General features: G+C 40.3%; 2 protein-coding genes and 1 non-coding gene across 3 annotated transcripts; all 3 read left to right on the plus strand.

The window, feature by feature from the left end:
* The first annotated feature begins 1,831 nt into the window (after nt 1-1,831).
* On the plus strand, nt 1,832-2,605 carry LOC147937464 (uncharacterized). Its single transcript, XM_087468816.1, has 2 exons — nt 1,832-2,235; nt 2,341-2,605. The coding sequence occupies exons 1-2, from the start codon at nt 1,832-1,834 to the stop codon at nt 2,603-2,605; spliced, it is 669 nt and encodes a 222-aa protein (XP_087324942.1).
* Nucleotides 2,606-10,001: 7,396 nt separating this feature from the next.
* Nucleotides 10,002-10,108, plus strand: LOC147937465 (small nucleolar RNA R71). Its single transcript, XR_015569707.1, has one exon. It is a non-coding gene; the product is annotated as a small nucleolar RNA R71 (small nucleolar RNA).
* A 4,122-nt stretch (nt 10,109-14,230) lies between these two features.
* LOC147937466 (uncharacterized) lies at nt 14,231-14,764 on the plus strand. Its single transcript, XM_087468817.1, has one exon. The coding sequence runs from the start codon at nt 14,231-14,233 to the stop codon at nt 14,762-14,764; it is 534 nt and encodes a 177-aa protein (XP_087324943.1).
* Nucleotides 14,765-18,568: the final 3,804 nt, after the last annotated feature.

Raw genomic sequence — 18,568 nt, forward strand, 5'->3', positions numbered from 1 at the left:
TGAGAATGAGGCTGGTTTATCGATGAGTTCTGATGATCTTCTTGAGGATGGGGAATTTCAGGAGGGTGAGGCACCGGGTCTGGTTGAGGATTCAGTTGTTAATATTGATGATGGTCAAATGGAAACGGATAAGGGTGGGTCCGATGCTGAGGATGATGCTTCACAAGGTAATGTTTCTAGAAGGCGGTCTTAATTAGGTTACTAGAAGGCGGTCTTAATGTTTCTAGAAGGGACCAGACGGGATGACAGCCCTTTTTTTCAGAGGGTCTGGCCTCATTTAAAAGGGGACTTGGTTGCTCTGGTTAGGGATTTCTTTCGGACTGGCATGTTTGATCCCAGAATTAATGAAACTAATATTTATTTGATCCCAAAGGTTGAAACACCAAAAAGAATGGCAGAATTCAGGCCTATTAGTTTGTGCAATGTGAGTTATAAGATAATTTCGAAAATTCTTTGTTTCTGGTTAAAGAAGATTTTGCCATCTATTATTTCTGAAACACAATCGGCCTTTGTTTCTGGTCGGTTAATTACGGATAATATTCTGGTGGCCCAGGAGATGTTTCATGGCTTACAGACCAATAGGATGTGCAATGCGGATTTTTTGGCCTTCAAGACGGATATGAGTAAGGCCTATGATCGTGTTGAATGGGATTTCTTGAAGGCGGTCTTAATTAGGTTAGGATTTGATTCAAAATGGATTTCTTGGATAATGTGGTGTGTGAGCTCGGTTTCCTATCAAGTGTTGCTTAATGGTCAACCCCGTGGATCCATTTTACCAAAGCGGGGGTTGAGGCAGGGGGATCCTTTATCTCCTTATTTGTTTATTCTTTGTACTGAGGTTTTGATAGCTAATATCAAAAAGGCGGAGAGGGAGGAGAAAATTTCGGGTATTAAGATTGCACATGATTCGCCCCCTATTTCTCATTTTCTTTTTGCATATGATAGTCTGTTTTTCTGTAAAGCGGATGAAGAACAATGTTCAACAGTCATGAATATCATAGGAAACTATGGTAAAGCTTCTGTTCAGGAGGTAAATTTGGACAAGTCTTCTATTATGTTTGGTAAGAAGGTGACCCCGGAAGTCAAGGACAAGGTAAAATCTGTTATTGGGATTTCCAAGGAAGGGGGTATGAGCTCATACTTGGGAATTCCTGAGAGTCTCGGCGGATCAAGAGTACAAGTTTTTGATTATGTGCGAGATAGGTTAAATGATCGGGTGAACGGTTGGACAGCCAAGTTTTTATCAAAGGGAGGGAAGGAAGTCTTACTCAAGTCGGTGGCTTTGGCTCTTCCGACGCATGTTATGTCTTGTTTCAAAATCCCTCAGGGTCTATCGACCAAAATGACGAGTGCAATTTCAAATTTCTGGTGGAGCTCTGATGGGAACGACAGGGGGCTCCACTGGGTGGCTTGGGATAAAATGTGTAGGGATAAATCAGCGGGAGGATTGGGATTTCGGGAATTGGAGACTTTCAATGATGCTCTACTGGCTAAACAGTATTGGCGTTTAATATAGTTTCTGAATTCTTTATTTGCTCAAGTGTTTAGAGGTCGATACTTTAGGAACAATCATCCATTGATGGCCAAAAAACCTTATTCACCCTATTTTGGGTGGAGAAGCATTTTTTCAACCAAAAGTTTAGTGGAAAAAGGTGCTTGATGGTCGGTTGGGTCAGGGTCCAACATTTCGGTTTGGCGGGATCCTTGGATTCCCGATCAGTATCCTTGACCTGCAAATGGTAGGGGTAGACTTCTACACCCAAATCTAATGGTAAATCATTTGATTAATCCACATACTAAAGAGTGGCATTTACCTATCCTTCAGGAATATATGGATCCGGAGGATATTCAAATTATTAGGAGTTTGCATATTAGCAAATTTGTAAAACCTGATCAATTGGTGTGGCATTATACAAAATCGGGTTGGTATTCGGTTAAGTCAGGTTATAAGGTAGCTCACGCTATGAAGGCGGAAGTGGAATTTGGTCCAAATTGTAATGTCCTGAGGTATCAGGCATGGAATCTTCCGGTATCGTCAAAAATTAAACACTTTTTCTGGCAGATCGCTTCTGGCTCTCTTCCGGTGACGGTGCGATTAGCTTCCCGGGGAGTTAATTGTGATACGATATGTAAGAGATGTGACCTAGTGGCAGAGTCTATTAATCATGCTTTATTTGAGTGCCCTAGTTCCTCTAAGGTGTGGGAAAAGATTTATGATGGATTACACTCATACAAGTTCCCTTTTGGTTCGATCTATTCAAATCTAGGGTTAGGTCCTATGGCTTTAGGAGCGACACACAGTTCGATACCGTGGTTGGTTTGGTTTATATGGAAGGATAGGAATAAAAAAGTTTTTCAAGGGTTACAATCAGAGCTATTAGATATTGTTAATCAGGCTTTAAAAGAACAATTGTGGTGGGAGGAAGCCCAATTAGCAACAAGGAGTGGGCCTGGTTTGACGGAACCTTTGCAAGGTCCGGAGATGATAATTCGGTGTCAAGTTGATGGTTCGTGGAAATCTACGGACCAATATTCTGGTTTAGGCTGGTGGTGTGGTGATGGTGAGAATCAGACCTTGGTTTTGGGTGCAAGATGTCAACGCTGAAGTGTGTCCCCCCTGCATTCGGAGATGGAAGCATTATTATGGGCGATGGAGTGTGTTCTTTCCAGAGGCATTGCGTGTCAAAGGTTCAAGACGGATTCTGCAGAGGTATTTTCAATGGTGCAAGCTCCAGAAGAGTGGCCGGCCTTCTCTACGTTTCTTGATGAGTTCCAGGTGCTTAGTGCCTCCCTGCCTCCTTTCACCCTTTCCAAAATTCCAAGGTCGTCAAATAATAAGACTAATTGTTTAGCGCGTTCTTCTAGATTGCTTTCGTCGGAAACGCTTTTTGTAAACAACTCTCCTCCAGCTTGGGCAACCAATCTTGGAGTTTCTTTTTAATTAATGTTTAGGTTGAAAAAAAAAATTAGTATCATTAAAAATAGATTAAAAACAAGTTTATATCGATATCAATATATGTAAAATTGTAAACTTATTATGATTATTCGCTAATATTACAAATATATTTCTTATATCATATGATGAAGAATATCTTTGATCTTGGATGTAAAGTGTTATCGAGCAGATTATGAACAGTGGCAATGGAATATGTCGAATGATATTTTTGTAATTAGAACTAAAAATACACACAGTAAAACCTCTATAAATTAATAACGTTGAGACCATGATATTTTATTAATTTATAGTGATATTAATTTATATATAAATAAATAATTATTAATTTATAGTGTAAATAATATATAATGTAAATTAATAATTATTAATTTATAGATGTATTTATTTTTTAAATTCTTAAATATTATGAATTGAGACAATTTTATCAAATTAGACTTTCAAATATTAAAAATTTTATGGTTTTACAATTGAATTTGTAATATTTAGAAAAAATTAGTAACGATAAATTACAAATACTATAAACAAATTCACTTATACACATTACATACATAGATTCAAATTTATGAATAACAATATTATTTGTCGTATTTTAATAACCTATAAAACTATCAAAATGAAAATGATGCTTACCTAGAAATTCAAAAACTTTGAAAAAGTTAAGCAATTTTATGATATGTTATAGATTATTTTATATTATTGTAGTTTAAAAATACAATATAACAATTGTTTTATAGTTATGAGCCTTAAGAGAAAATCCATAATTTTAATGCATATTATTATATCATATATATATATATATATATATTAGAATCATCTTTTACATAGATATTCCAAAAAATTATTTTCTTATTATTTTATTAAATTTTGGTATTTTTTACACTGATTCGATTCGAAATCAGCAAAAATTATTAATTTATAGTGTTTATTAATTTTTACAATATTAATTTACTAGAAGTTTTATTTTCAAGTCAACCATGTATATTAATTAATATAAGCCCAAATTTAAAACCATACGAGTGACCAACAAACCAAAATCTACTGAGCATTTGCGCGCAACCCGGCTAGCCGACGATGAGAGTGACTTTAATTAGTAACTTTCAAATTAATATTTTAATCGAATCATTTCTGCTTATCTGATTTGTCATGTTACCTCAGTAGTCACTACACACACATTCAAATATTCAAAACCATCATAATCCATAACGTCAAAACCAAACTTGCGGGAACGAGCATCTTATATACGGGCGGGACTCCAAAGAACTAGGACACAGTACTGTATGATGTGATTTTTGTATGCCCCATTGATCGATCCTTCATTTCAGGTTTTGCCTCAAAAACCCTATTAAATGATGTCTAATTTTTTCATTGGTCGTCTCATTCTGATCTGCTGTATAATTTGTGTCATATAATTGAATTTTTAATCTGTTCTGTTTTCCAGCATTCATATATACACAAGGCTTCTAAATACAAACAGATGATGTCCTGACAGATCTTGATGGAAAGTTGAGTTCAAGAACAATAGACGAATGTTAATAATTACTGCAAGAAGTTTATAACAAAAAAAAAAGTGTTAAGAATTGTATAGATTTTTATATACTCAAGACTCATTCAATTGGCCGTTTTAGGCTTTGAACCAGAAGAAGCGTTTATAAACCAGTCTCAGCCGCCAGATGTTCTAGAAGTTCTCCAAAATCAGATAACTCCATGAATGCAAGATCACAATTCACAAGTTCAAGGCTAACTATATATAGACTACATAACGTAATTCACTAAGTCCGCTGGAAACATTATTATGATTCTAGATTCAAGTCAAGATCACAAAGATAACAATACTTTTTCTTAGTACTTATACAACTAATAAAGGCCAATGGAAACAGGATTACGATTCTAAGAGCAATCAATCTGGCAAAAAATGGTGAAAGTGTCAGTTCATGGGTTAATTACTTGTCTGTTTTCACTCATTGTCTCAGTAAGTGAATTCGAAACAGAACCTTGTTCATGGTTACGTCCACTTCGTGACATATGTGTTGCTGATGAAACAAGTCACCACCAAATAATGTAAAACAGACGTTCTGATAGAGAACGAACTGACACATATCTGATTAAAGACATGCAAGATTACATTCATGTAAATCAATCATTCGCAGACAGTGGGATTGACATTGGCTTTGAATAGTTCAAATGTCTGAAAAAGAATCCAAGAATCACACAAAAGGAAATAAAACTAAATGCAATGTTATTTACAAAGGGTTGGATGATTGTGGTACCTCATGGGTTGGTGAAGAAGGAGGTTGTAACAGCTTCCATGCTTGCCAATGTGTAACCAAGGTCGTCACGGCTTCAGTAGGTGCCAAAATTCGCTCCTCAAAGAGCTCGGTGATGTGCACGGACGACTTGCTCGGACCAGCATCCGAGGGGTTGATCGGGTAAGACATCACGTAGCCCATCGGGTACGACATTGGGTAGTAGGATGGGTAGGGTGGGAAAGGTCCAGGAAGGTCACCCGTGTAGCCGCTTGCAGGGTGCATCGAGTAGAGCATCAGATAGGGCATCTGGTATGTCTGAGGGAGAGGACCCGTGTGCTCACCCGAATGTGTGCCCGATGGTGTCATCGGGTAAGGCATCGTGTACCCCATTGGGTTAGGCGTCGGATAGGCATCTGAGTGGCTTCTCCGCGATCTGTCGGGTCTGGTTACATCCTCCTTTGGTTGGGGCTCGTAAGATGACGCTCCGTGAGGCTCTGGAGGTGCTAATCCTCGGATCCCTCCTAGTGGTCCGCTTCTCCCCATCCATGTGGGCGCATAAGCTGAAGTGGGGGCTGAGGTACAGCTTGCCTTATCTTGCAGCTCCTTGATCTGACTTCCCATTACCTTCACCGAGCCGGTAAGGTCCTTCACTTTCCTGCCCAGGAACTTGTTCATCCTCTTTAGCCATTCGATCCTCTTGTGAGCTTCTCTCACTCGAACGGGTTGCTTTTGAGAGCAAACATAGTCCTCAAAATCATACTCCTCCGAGTTGTCTCCTTGTCCTTGCCCAGTCAGCTGTCTCTCTTCAGCTTTGGATGCCTCCTCCGGGTTGTACAGCTCCTCCAAAGGTGGTGCGAAGTCTATGTTATCCCCTAGCCGGATTTTGGTGCACACGACGTTGGGTAGGATCATCTTGGTAGCCCCCACTGCAGGATGATTGAACTTGAAGAGCAACATGTCATTTGGCTTCTCATAAGCCAAGTATCTCGCCAATGTGAGGTAGTCGATGTCCAACCATCTCGGCTCATGTACAACTCCCTTCAAGGGCACATCGCAGGCCACCAAAATTGGTGTGACCAATACTCCTATGGAGATCTCTCCAGCTCCCTCTCTTCTCTATGTTTTCATCGCCCAAGACTTAAGGTAGAGGAACTGATCGAGCAGCACAAAGACCATTCCAGTGTCCACAGCATCCCCTACCAGCGGTGTACCATCCCTAGCATTGTCTAAAAATCCACACAAGGCTATGTCTAGCAGATGGAGCTCATGATCATTCACATTCCCAGTCTCCTTCCTAGCGAATAAAGTGCAAGCTAGAGACTTTTGAAAGTACTTCAAAACGGGCTCCTTATTTGAGCGGATTTAGAGCTTGTAGACTTGTATGGAAGTTTGTCTCCTATTGTCAGCCATAGGGACTTCATCTCCTCCCTGCTCACCTCCATATTCTCTCCACTACCGGCCTTGAACCCATACAGCGTCTCCAACTCATTGAAGGTTAGTCGGTACTCCTTGTTGCGCACGGAGAAAGTGATGAACCCGATCCCCCCATCGGGTAGTAGGGTTGGGTGGTCCTCGAAGAAGTGTAACCGTAGCGTGGAGAGGAAGTGAACCGTCTCCTCCTCATAGGCTTCAAGGTTGGTTCACATCATCTTGCCCAGGTGGCACATGTCGAAAAGGAACTCGACATCTCTAATGATCCCCAACTGTTTCATCGTCTCACGGTGGGGGTAGCGGGTTCCTACGAAGCTCATCTTGCGGAGGACCTTGAATAGCTTGGCTGGAGTCTCCACTTCTCTCTACTTCAGCCTCCTACATGCTATCTTGGTGCGTTCTTGCTGCTCCTCATCATTGTCAGGGCTTTCACCCTTGGTATCGTGATCTTATTCTTCCGCTGCTCTCTCAGCTACTTTCTCAGCCTTTTTAGAGGCTGGTCTCTTCCCTCTTGCAACTGTGGCTCTGCTTCACAGTCGTAACGATTGGTCCTCCTCCGGTTCTCCTCCTCCTACATCTGAATCGACCTCCATCGGGTCAGTAACGGTTCGCTCAGACGTAGACAGGTTCCTACGTTGAGGAGATCGGCGGATTGCAACTGCAATTGGATCGGGAGAGAGAACACGGGTATCTACCCGATCGGGTGCTCGAGTGCTGGCTAGGGTGGATGGTCGGGTGGGAATGCGATACGTCCAGCCAACGGTTGGGAATATGGAACGTCTCCTCTTCCTTGGGATTCACGAGGTTCGACTGCATCACCTCCGGTTCTTGCAGCGGCGGAGGTTGATCTGCTTCCCTTCTTTTGGTAGGTTTTCATCTTTGGTGCCATTGATAAAAGCCTTAAAAAGAAAGAAAAGCTAAACTCGAGATCAATAGGGTTAGTTCTCGAAAATCTTAGAACACTCGTGTTTGAGAGAGAGAGAAGAAGTAAGAAGAAGGAAGTTTAAAAGTTTTTAGCACTTATCGATTTTGTCTTGGGGAAGAGGGATTGGTCTTCTTAAATAGGAAGGGCTGCCGCTAGGGTTTTCAATTTGGGCTTTGCCAAGAGTGGGCTTGGGGTTGTGGAATTCGGACTCCACTCGCCACCCGAGTAGGAACACGATCAGGCGCATCGTGTACGGATTTGGGTGGAGCCTCGAGTTCCGCAAAATTTCTTTTTTCTCTTTTTATTTTTTTATTTCAATATAAAATATATATATATATATGTAAATATGCAAAAATAGAAAATAAGATAAAATAAATAAATAAGAATTAAAATAAAATAAAGGTACCTTTGGGACTTCCTCCCAAGTGAGCTTGTTTTAAGTCACTAAGCTTGACTCTTCATGCTCTTTTAAGCATGGGTATAAGGAGGGAGAGGTTCTGCAATCCTCTCCACTGGAACATACTGGCTCAACCAATCTTCCTGGTCTTGATCTGGTTCCACAACAAATGTAGTGTTGACTTTTCTGAGATGCTTGACTCTTCTTTGCTTTGTCTTGGTGGAGAAGGCTTGACCATCAATGGTTGGCCTTTTAATTCCTTTCCTGATGCCAAACTCCATCATGAAATGCTCTCCATGCTCAATTCTGATATTGCCTTGTTTCACGTAAATCACTGCTCCTACTGTTGCCAAGAATGGTCTTCCTAGGATCAGTGGATCGTCTGGTTCCTTATCCATATCGAGGATCATGAAATCAGTAGGGACTTCCACTCTTCCAATCCTGAGAGGCAAGTTCTCCAGGATACCAATGGGATGTCTGATTGTTCTATCAGCTAGAACCAAATACAAACTACTTGGTTTAAAACTGCTAAAACCTATCTTGTTGGCAACTGACAGTGGCATGATGCTGTCTGAAGCTCCCAAATCACACAAGCATTTGTCAAAAATTCAAAGTCCTATCGAACACGGCAAAGTGAAAGAGCCGGGATCCTCCAATTTCTCCTCGATTCACAGTTCAAGATCTAAGCACACTCCACTCCTCAATATTGCATTCCCAATCTCCTTGACAGCTTCCTTAACTTCAATCTCCAACTGAGCTGCCTCCTTGGTGATTTCCTCTTGAAGTTCGTGTGGTGGCAAGAGAAAAGGAGGTGGAGCTTTTCGCTTGGCCATACACTCCGCAAGTGCCTCTATGTGGATGTCAAGAGTAGCATTGAACCTTTTCTCTAATTCCCCTTCATCTGCTACAGGCAGTTGAGGTTGATCTGTCATCTGAATATCTATCTGATGTATCATCCGATCACCATCATCGGGTGTCTCCTCGGGTTCAGCTTCGGGTGGTTCATCGTTTTGTGATTCTCGAAACAGTGCTCGATCATCAACTCGATCAGTCTCCTCGGGTATAGGCTCGGGTTCATGCTCGGATATGTAGTACTGGTACTCATTCCGCCAATGATGATCCATATCCTCCCCATCTTGAATATCGATGTCCTCAGTGAGGTAGTCCTCATAATCATCATCAAGAAAGATGGCTTGGGCAGTGGCATAATCCTTTGGGTTCTGAACAGCTTTATCTGGGAGCTGGTTGAGTTTTGGAGGAGGTTGAGTGTTATGTTGGCCTTCTAGGTATCTAATCTTAGTGTTGAGAGAATCATACTTGGCATTCAGGTCATCATATCCAGAATCAATCTTATTGCTCATTTCCGCAAAGCATTTCGCATTGTCCATGGCAGTCGATGCTTGACTCTGTATCATTTGCTGAAGTAATCCTCTAAGGTCCGCGTCTTGTGATTGGTTTTGTGGTCCTTGTTGTGGTTGGAATCCAGGTGGTGCAATTGGTTGGTGGTAATTGCTAGAGTACTGCTGCTTAGGAGCATAGCCTTGATTGTATTAAACAAGCGGCTTTTGCTGAACCTGGTTCCCTTGGACTGCTGATGGGTAGATTTGGTCTTGGGCATTTGCAACATTCGGGTTACGGTATGACAGATTCGGGTTTGGTTTAAAGTTGTTGTACCCCTTGTTGTAATCTCCTTGGTTGTTGATGTAGTTCATGTCCTCTATCTGAGCAGTCTCCCCATCTTGTTGCAGAAACGGATCTTCCTCTGAGATGGCATGGACGTGCTGCTGCTGGTTGAGGAGTCTATCCAACTTGTCATTGAGAGCTTTCATATCTCTCTTGTATTTGGCATCATCGTCTCCAGTAGATCGCACAGTGCGATCATACTCCTCATTGTAATGGAAATCAGATTGAGCCAAGTTCTCCACTAGGTCCCAACCTTCGTCTACATCCTTGTTGAGGAAGTTACCATTGATTGCGGTGTCCAGCAACATCCGGATCTTAGGGACTACACCTCGATATAGTGTACTTAGCAATGATGCATTGCTGAAACCATGATGAGGGCATCTGCTTGTGTATCCCTTGAAACGTTCCCAAGCTTCACTGAACGTCTCATTATTTTTTTGAACAAAGCTAGAGATGTCATTTCGCAGCCTTGGAGAAGAATTTGGATAGAAATGCCTTCTTGCATGCTTCCCAAGTGGTGATGGATTCCTTGGGGAGTGATTTCTCTCAGATGTGTGCCTTGTCTCCCAATGAAATGGGAAAAGCCGGAGTTTGAATCCATCTTCACTAACTCCATTTATCTTGGTGAGGCTACAGAGCCTATCAAACTCATCCATATGGTCCAATGGGTCCTCCATTGACAATCCTTGAAATTTGTTGCTTTGTATCATCTGGATGAGACTACTCTTGATCTCAAAGTTGTTGTTCTGAACAGCAGGTGGCACAATGCCATGTACTTGAGTATGAGTAGAAGGTGCATCTCCTGCCCCTATATGGGTCCTCTCTTGAGGAGCTGGTTGACCATTCTGATTATTCATTGTCTCCTCAATTGTTGTTGGTTGTGGGTGCTGGACTTGTTGTTGACGGATAAGCCTTGGTCTGTAGATGTGGTTGATGAATGGACTTAAGTGTTGGCTACCCTTAGATCGTGTTTGCATGTACAATCAATTACCGAGTGAGTACATGAAGGTCTACCCGATCCAGGTGATCAAGTGACGGGTCGGGTGGGTGCTCGGGTTGTTCCTGAAATGTAAAACAAACAGACACGAAAGTAAACAAGTCTGTACCAAACCAAAGTTGATAATAGAACTTGATCTAGAGAGTGCTGAAATCTGAAATGTAGCAAATAAAATTCAACCAAATGGCAACGACGCCAAATTGATAACAGGATTTTCACCCAGGGTATCAATTCCCTATGCAGTTGTAGTACAAAGGGTTATCAATCCAAATGGTTATTATGCTAGCAGATAAGATATGATCAGTACTGTGCAAATCAAGCCAGACAAGAAATGGTTTTGATCTAACAATCCTAAAATAAATAAAAGAAAGCAAATAAACAAGAACCACATGACCTAAGCACTCAATGCAAGCATTCGAGTATATGATCGGGTGGGGTGATCGAGTAAGCAAGATGAATATGAACAGCTCGAGGGGTTACACGAAGCTGGTGATCGAGTACCAGTTCGGGTAAGGGATCGAGTGATGAATAAAAATGTAAACAATCAAAATACGAAAGCTCCTAAGGATAGGGTAATCGACTCCTAAGGCTTCCTGACCAATATAGATGTCTTACATGCCTCAAGCAAATATTCCTTAGACAATGAATCTCTAAAATCTTGTTAAAACACTCTCATGTTCATTTCTGCATATACTCCTCGGTCTGTTCGATGGGGTGCACGAGGATATGTTCGGGTAACTCCTCGGGTAGGTCCTCAGGTTGTTCTTCCTTCTCTTGAATCTTCCTCGATCGGGTTGGGGTTCGGACTGTTCTTCCTGCTCAATAGCTCCTTCGGGCACATGCACGGGTTTGACCTTGTTTCTCCCCATTTTAGGCTCTAAAGCACTTGTTTTCATCCAAAATGTGCAAATGCAAGAATGCAACACCCTAAATGGTCTAAAGTCAAATTCCTAATGTAAATGACCTAAAAATGCTAAAGTTAGAGTATAAACAATGCAAAATATAGACAAAAAAGGATGCTTAAAACATGTAAATTAGAGAATTATCGATTTTCCATAAGACATAGTTTAAACCCCTTAAGAAATGAGTTAGGTTCAATATTTATAAGTTGTTTTTACTTTTGTTCCTTTTTCGCTTGAATTTAAATTTATTACAAATGTTCAATTTACTAGCTCCAAACCAATGAAATGATTTTCTAAAGAGAGGAAAATAGCCAAGTTGAAGAAAGATAAAAACTTTAAATGTGAAATGTGTTCACAAAACGTGATGAAAAATTTGAGACCCTTCAATCTCATGATATGAAATAACTAACTCAACTCTTCTAAATTTTCTTTTTTAGTCTATATTTTAATGTAAACCATTGATATATGAAAGCTCATATTTCTGAAAGCATATATAATTCCATACCCTTAAGTTGTGACCAAAAGAATAAGATAAATTAAACAAAAAAAAAAAATCAATATTTTCATACTAAAAAATACATAAAATTGTTTAAAATAATTCGACCGCAGAAAAACAAAAACTAAAACGTAATTAATTAGTGACATTTTGTTTCAAACCACAGTTCGTAACTTTCAACTTTTTTTTTAATTAGAAATTACTAGTAACTAGGATTCAGCCTCCCTCCCCGCATATCACGGGAAAAATATTTCAAAACAAGTTAAATTTAATTTCAAATTTAGAATTATATATCAGAAAATCATTTAAAAAATATGCTAAATAATAAAACTAAAAATTTTCTCAAAAAAAGAAAATAAGAAGTAGACTAAAACATCATAAATATTAAATATATATAACTGTGAGTTTAAAAAAAAAACCATCAAAATAAAACGAGAGAAAAAACCCTATCGAGAGAACCCTGCGGCAGTTGAGTCCGGCGAGCATGGGTTCTTCCCTCCCATGGGATAGCCCATGTCTCCATCTTCCTTCACCGAAGACCTACTCGCAAACTGTTTCATCCTCTTGATCGCCAACTCTTTCTTCTCCCAAAACATTGTCTGGTGTTACCGCCGTGGAGAACACGATGACTATTTCTAACCATGCGTCCTCTGCTCCGGAAGTAAAGGAAGGTGCTATTGAAGTTGAGGGGCCACCAGCTTTAGTTGCAGATTCTCAGCCTCTGTGGTCTAAGTTCGTTGGTGGTTATTTCATTGGTGATGCCCCCCACATCGGAAAGGTTCATGCGACCGTTAATCATAGATGGTCCTCTCCAGCGAAGGTCTCTATGATTGATGCCCAATTCTTAAGTCCGTCCTTTTCAAAATCGATGATGTTAAAATGTGTCAGAGGGTTCTTCAAAGGCATTTCTAGCATATTGCAGATATCCCACTCTTGGTTCGTGAGTGGAGTCCTTCAATTCTACCGCAAGTTCCAATCCAGACCTCTCAGCAATCCCGATATGGGTGAATCTTAATAATTTCCCAGACTCTCTGTTTTCTAATGAAGGTCTGCAGTTTCTTGGTGATCAGATAGGTTAAATGCAGAGGCTCCATCCAAACACGGTGCGATGTGTCCGCCTGGACATGGCTCGTCTGCTGGTTGTTGTCAACTTGGAGAAGCCGCTACCGGATAAAATCAATCTAACGGGTTTGGGGCTAACTATCTCTGTCTCTTACCCATGGCTCCCGTCTCGGGGTTCTGTGTGTCAGGAATGGGGACATGTCGAGAAAGAATGCGTTAAGGTGAGAAAAGGAGCTGTGGTGGGTGATCTAACTGCAGGAAAATCACCTGAAACGGGGATTGTTCAGTTGTCTTCCCTGCATAACCTAATTGTAGGTACTGAGGATGATGCAGGCAGCTGGTCACTAGTAAAGAAATCAGGTCGATCCCCGACAAACCCCGTCTCTGTTACTGCAGTTGCTTCGAAAACTTTGGCAAAGGAAGACACAACTAGCTCCACCTGTCGGTTTCAAGATCTCACAGAGACTCTTGAGGATGGAGAGTATGAACCTGAGGATCAAGAGACGGTTAAGTCCAAGTCTGAGGACCAATCAGTAAATGATGCTCAGGGGCATTCCGACTTCTCTGTTCTAAAGGCTAAGTCGCAGCGTGGGAGATCACGCTCTAGACCAAAGACTATAGTTAACCGTAAAGATCAACAAACAAGTGTCTCCGCAAATCAAGCAAAGAAAGCTTCCCTCGGGAAGCACTAATGATCATGTCATCCCTTTTTGCGTGGAATACAAGGGGTTTCAACAAAATGCAAAAACATAATGTGGTTCAAGAGAAGAAGCCGTTTTTTGGTTTCTTCTTCAAACTCGAGTCAATGAAGACAATTTTTAGAATATATTTGGGTCTGCTTTCCCAGGGTGGAAGGCTGAAACAAATTATGATTATCACAGGCTAGGGAGGATTTGGGTATGTTGGAGAGAAGAAGTAACAGTGCATATATGATATAAAAGCCCACAAATTATCACCTGTTGGGTTACTTCAGGAACAGGTGAACAATTTATGGTTTCATGCATGTATGCTATGAGAGGAGATCCAACAAAACAACGATATTTTTGTTCAAGGCCAGCTACCGTGGATCATTTTGGGGGATTTTAACGAGACATTAGCCTCATCGGAGCATTCTCGTGGTACTGTTGATTCTGCAATGCATGGATTTCAGTCTCTTATTTCTGATTGTGAACTTGATGACCTGGCATATGTGGGACCGTATTTCACCTGGTGGGACAATCAAGGGGACAATCCCATAGGTAAAAAACTGGATAGTGCAGTAGTAAATGGGGCGTGGGGACAATTTTTTCCAAACTCCTTCGCAAGCTTTGAGACTTGTGGTGTTTCTGACCACTGTCGGTGCAGTGTCAGCCTCTCTCACCAAGTGCATACTGCTCGTCGACTTTTCAAGTTCTTCACTTATCTTGGGGATTCGCCAAAGTTCCATTCGACAGTTCAGCAAGTTTGGGACGCCTTTGAGCCTCTCTACCACTCCAGATCAGCTCTCTTCCTTTATCACAAGAAACTTAAAAAGCTAAAATTCAGTTTGCGATCTTTGAACCAGGAGAAATATGGTGATATTCCAAAGAGGACTAGAGAGGCTTTCGATGCATTATGTGACTGCCAAAACGAGGCTTTGACGTCGCCTAGTGCTGAATCTTTTGCGGCGGTATCTGAGGCTATTGACTAGTGGAATCATTTAGCTGGGGTTGAAGAACAGTTTTATCGGCAAAAATCTCGACTGACATGGATGAAGTATGGAGACCAAAATACAGCATTTTTCCATCGCATTGCCCAGGCTCATGCTTCAAAAAATGTTATCCGACAGCTTAAGACTCAAGCATGGGAAACTATAACAGAGGCCTCAGAGATTAAGCGTGAAGCAGCTGCTCATTTCCAGCAATTTCTCCATGCGTGACCAGACAATATCGAGGAAGCTTCAACTGATTTCTTAGCAGACTTATTAGACTACCGTTGCACTGAGCGTATTGAATCTTCTCTTGTCTGTGATGTTACTGTCGAAGAAGTTAAAGGGGTCTTATTTTTGATGCCATCCAGTAAAGTCTCGGGTCCTGATGGTTACCCTGTAGAATTCTATCATTCAGCGTGGGATATTGTTGGACCAGATTTTACTACGGCAGTTCAGTCTTTCTTCATATATGGTTTCATGCCTCACAGAGTCAATACTAGCATACTCTCGTTGATCCCAAAGACCACAGACCTAGAAACAATGAAATATTATCATCCCATCGCTTGTTGACTATCATTGAACCGAACCAAACTGCTTTTATCAAGGACCGTCTACTCTTGGAGAATGTTCTCCTTGCCTCAGAGCTCGTAAAAGAATATCAGAAGTCCTCTATTTCTCCCTACAGTGCCATAAAACTTGACATCTCTAAGGCTTTTGATACAGTAGAATGTATGAAAATTCACACCAATGTCCGTACGTCCGTACACTCACCAAGATGGGTCGTCCGTACGGTTCGGAGGCTTAGCAAGTCCAGTCCAAGAGGAACAACCTCCAACGGTCACCAATACTTTGAGATCCTTCCATAGAGCCGTTGGTGAGATTAAGCAAGTGGGAAGCAAGTCAAACCAAGATCACATGTTAGCTTAAGGAGATGTCACTCTCATTATATGTAATTGTGCATAGCATCTTATGTAGAATATTCTGTATTGTAAATGTCTATATTTAGATTGTAGCCAGGAGCTAAATCAAGTTAGAAAAGAGATCATCTCTTTCTCCATTACACTAGAACACTCTCATATTTGTTATACTCTTTTACTCTATTTTTGCTCTGTTTTACACTCTGCCTCAATCTTTGTTCGATCTCACAATATCTCACAAATCTTTCCATACTCTTTTGTCCTCTTAAATTTTACATAGTATCAGAGCCTAGTTTTTCCATATTCTAAATCTCACACCCACCAAACACTTCCGCTCTAATCCCTTCTCCCATTTCTGCTCTGATCTCAAGAGTTGTTCATCTTTACTTGTTGGATAATAACTTTAATCAACGGACAACTCACCATGGAAGGCACCAAAACCTTTATCGTTCCAGTTACTCTCAAAGGAGAAAACTACTTATTGTGGGCAAGAACCACAAAAACAGCCCTATGTGGCCAAGGGCTTTGGTCCCATATTACTACAAATGAAGCTTCAAAGAGCAAAACCGCTGAAGACAGCAAAGAGCTTGACGCCAGTGGAGAAGACAAGTGGTTCCAAGAAGACCAAGGAGTTCTTGCCATCATTCAAAACTCACTTGATGCACCGGTCCTTGAAGCATACTCCTACTGTGAAACCGCAAAGGATTTATGGGATACACTTCAAAATGTTTTTGGGAATGCCACGAATGTAAACCGAATTTTTGAGATTAAGCGAGCCATCAACAATCTCAACCAAGAAGATATGGAGTTCACCAAACACTTTGGAAAATTCAGATCCCTTTGGGCTGAACTGGAAATGCTTCAACTGAGACCATCGACCCTACAATCCTAAACGAGAGGCGGTGAACAAGACAAAGTGTTCGGACTACTCTTAACATTGAACTCCTCCTACAATGATCTCATTAAGCATATCTTGAGGTCAGATAAGCTCCCATTCCTCGACGATTTATGCAATCAGATTCAAAAAGAACATGGTTCTATCAGTCTATTTGGAGCCAAAGGAGAACTAATGACAACCAACAAAGTGGAGATTGCTTCTGCAAACAAAGGATACTACAAGCATGAAGACAAGAATCCACCCTTTTGTGAGCATTGTAAGAAGCCTGGTCACTTCAAGAGTCGATGTTGGATTCTTCATCATCATCTTCGAACGAACCGTTCAATGACTGGTCATGGAGGACCAAGAGCTCACCAAGCAAACGTGATGGGAGAAGCAACAACCTCTACACCAAACAGTCATACTCTGGAGGGAATCAAAATCAGAGTTGTGATTATAGAAACCTTCCTTGGTCATCCATGTCCTTGGTTCATAAAACCTAATGATCTTATACCCAAACGGGGTCAAAGAAATCACCATTAAACCGGTTGCGATCGTCAGATATCGAGTTTTAGGGTTTGGTATGATCCGGAACTGCTTTGTAGCAGGTTTACAAACGATGTACTCTGGTATCGTTATCGCTCCTTTAAACCTATCACCGATACAGAGCAAAATCCCATGATGTGTATCACAAGCTTGGATCTTTGCGTTGTTCAGAGGAAGAAACTGAAGTGAGATTTGGGTTTTATCTTCTTTTTCTTCTTGTTCTGCTTCAACGTCGGGGACGAAACGGGGGTGATACTAAACGATTTGTCCGCTCTATGGAGATGATGATCGATAAATCTCAACTTCGTTTGTTGCACTCTTTGTTTAGTAAACGGAATCTTGGAATCTCCGTCGCTGAACAATGAGAGAGGATCTCTTGAATCGCGTCTTGGTTCAACATCGCGCGTGGCCAGAGAAAAACCTTTGAGAGAATTGTTTTTCGATTGATCAGAGAAAAATAAGCTTTTTGTATCTGAAAGTTGGATTGCTCTATCCTTTATCTATATATAGAGAATAGAATAATTACCCTAATCCGTAAATAAATAGTAATTTGTCGAGGACGACAAGACTTTGGGGGTACAAAGTTTCCTTTTCCTATTTGTGATTTCCCAAAAATAAAATAAAATAAAAAGAAGCAAAACAACATCATTCAATCATTTTTTCCCATTTAATTAATAGTATATTTCATTTTTTTTTTCATTGAACGACATGCCAATCTTTTAAAATGAAGTTTTTGTTTCTCATAGCAGTAAGTTTTTAATGATTTTATTAAATGTTAATGTGTGTCTGTTATGGTTTTTTTGTTGAATATCTTTTTGAAAAACTTGAACAATTGTGTGTTTATAATTTTTTTTTATCATAGAAATAAATAAATAGCAATTGGGGGTACCAATTGAGACTTATATAATTGTTTTTGGTAAGCAATTGGAATGAGTACCAATTAAATTAACTTGGCATTGAAACAAAAAATATTATAGAAGAAATTCATAATTTAGTAATATTCATTGAAATCTAGATGAAAATGAATGCAATGTTAAAATCAAATTTATTCCAAATATATAATCTTGATGATTCCCCTCCAGATTTAAACTACAGCAAACTGAAGATTGATACTATTTTTTTTTTCAGTAGGAGAATCAGTTCCCATCTCTTAATTAGGAATTAAAAAGTCATCCCTTAGTCCCTTTACAACTTTTTTTCATTGTTCCTTTTACTAAAAAAAAAAAAATCAAAAGCAAAAGATAATAAGAAAAGAAAAGATGGGATCTCTGTTTTAGAAATCGCTAGGCACTAGTCGGGCGGTTGGGGTGGGCCTAGCGCCTAACGAAAAAATCAGATATTAAATGAAAATTAATCGGGGACTAGTTTTAGGGTTATTTTATTAAATTAATAATAAAATAAAAATATATAGTATTAAATATATGTAAAATTTTGTTTATGTTAAAATAAAAATATCAAATAAAA

This window comes from Camelina sativa, chromosome 10 (genome assembly GCF_030686135.1).
Source record: "Camelina sativa cultivar CO46 ecotype springtype chromosome 10, ASM3068613v1".
Lineage (NCBI taxonomy): Eukaryota > Viridiplantae > Streptophyta > Magnoliopsida > Brassicales > Brassicaceae > Camelina > Camelina sativa.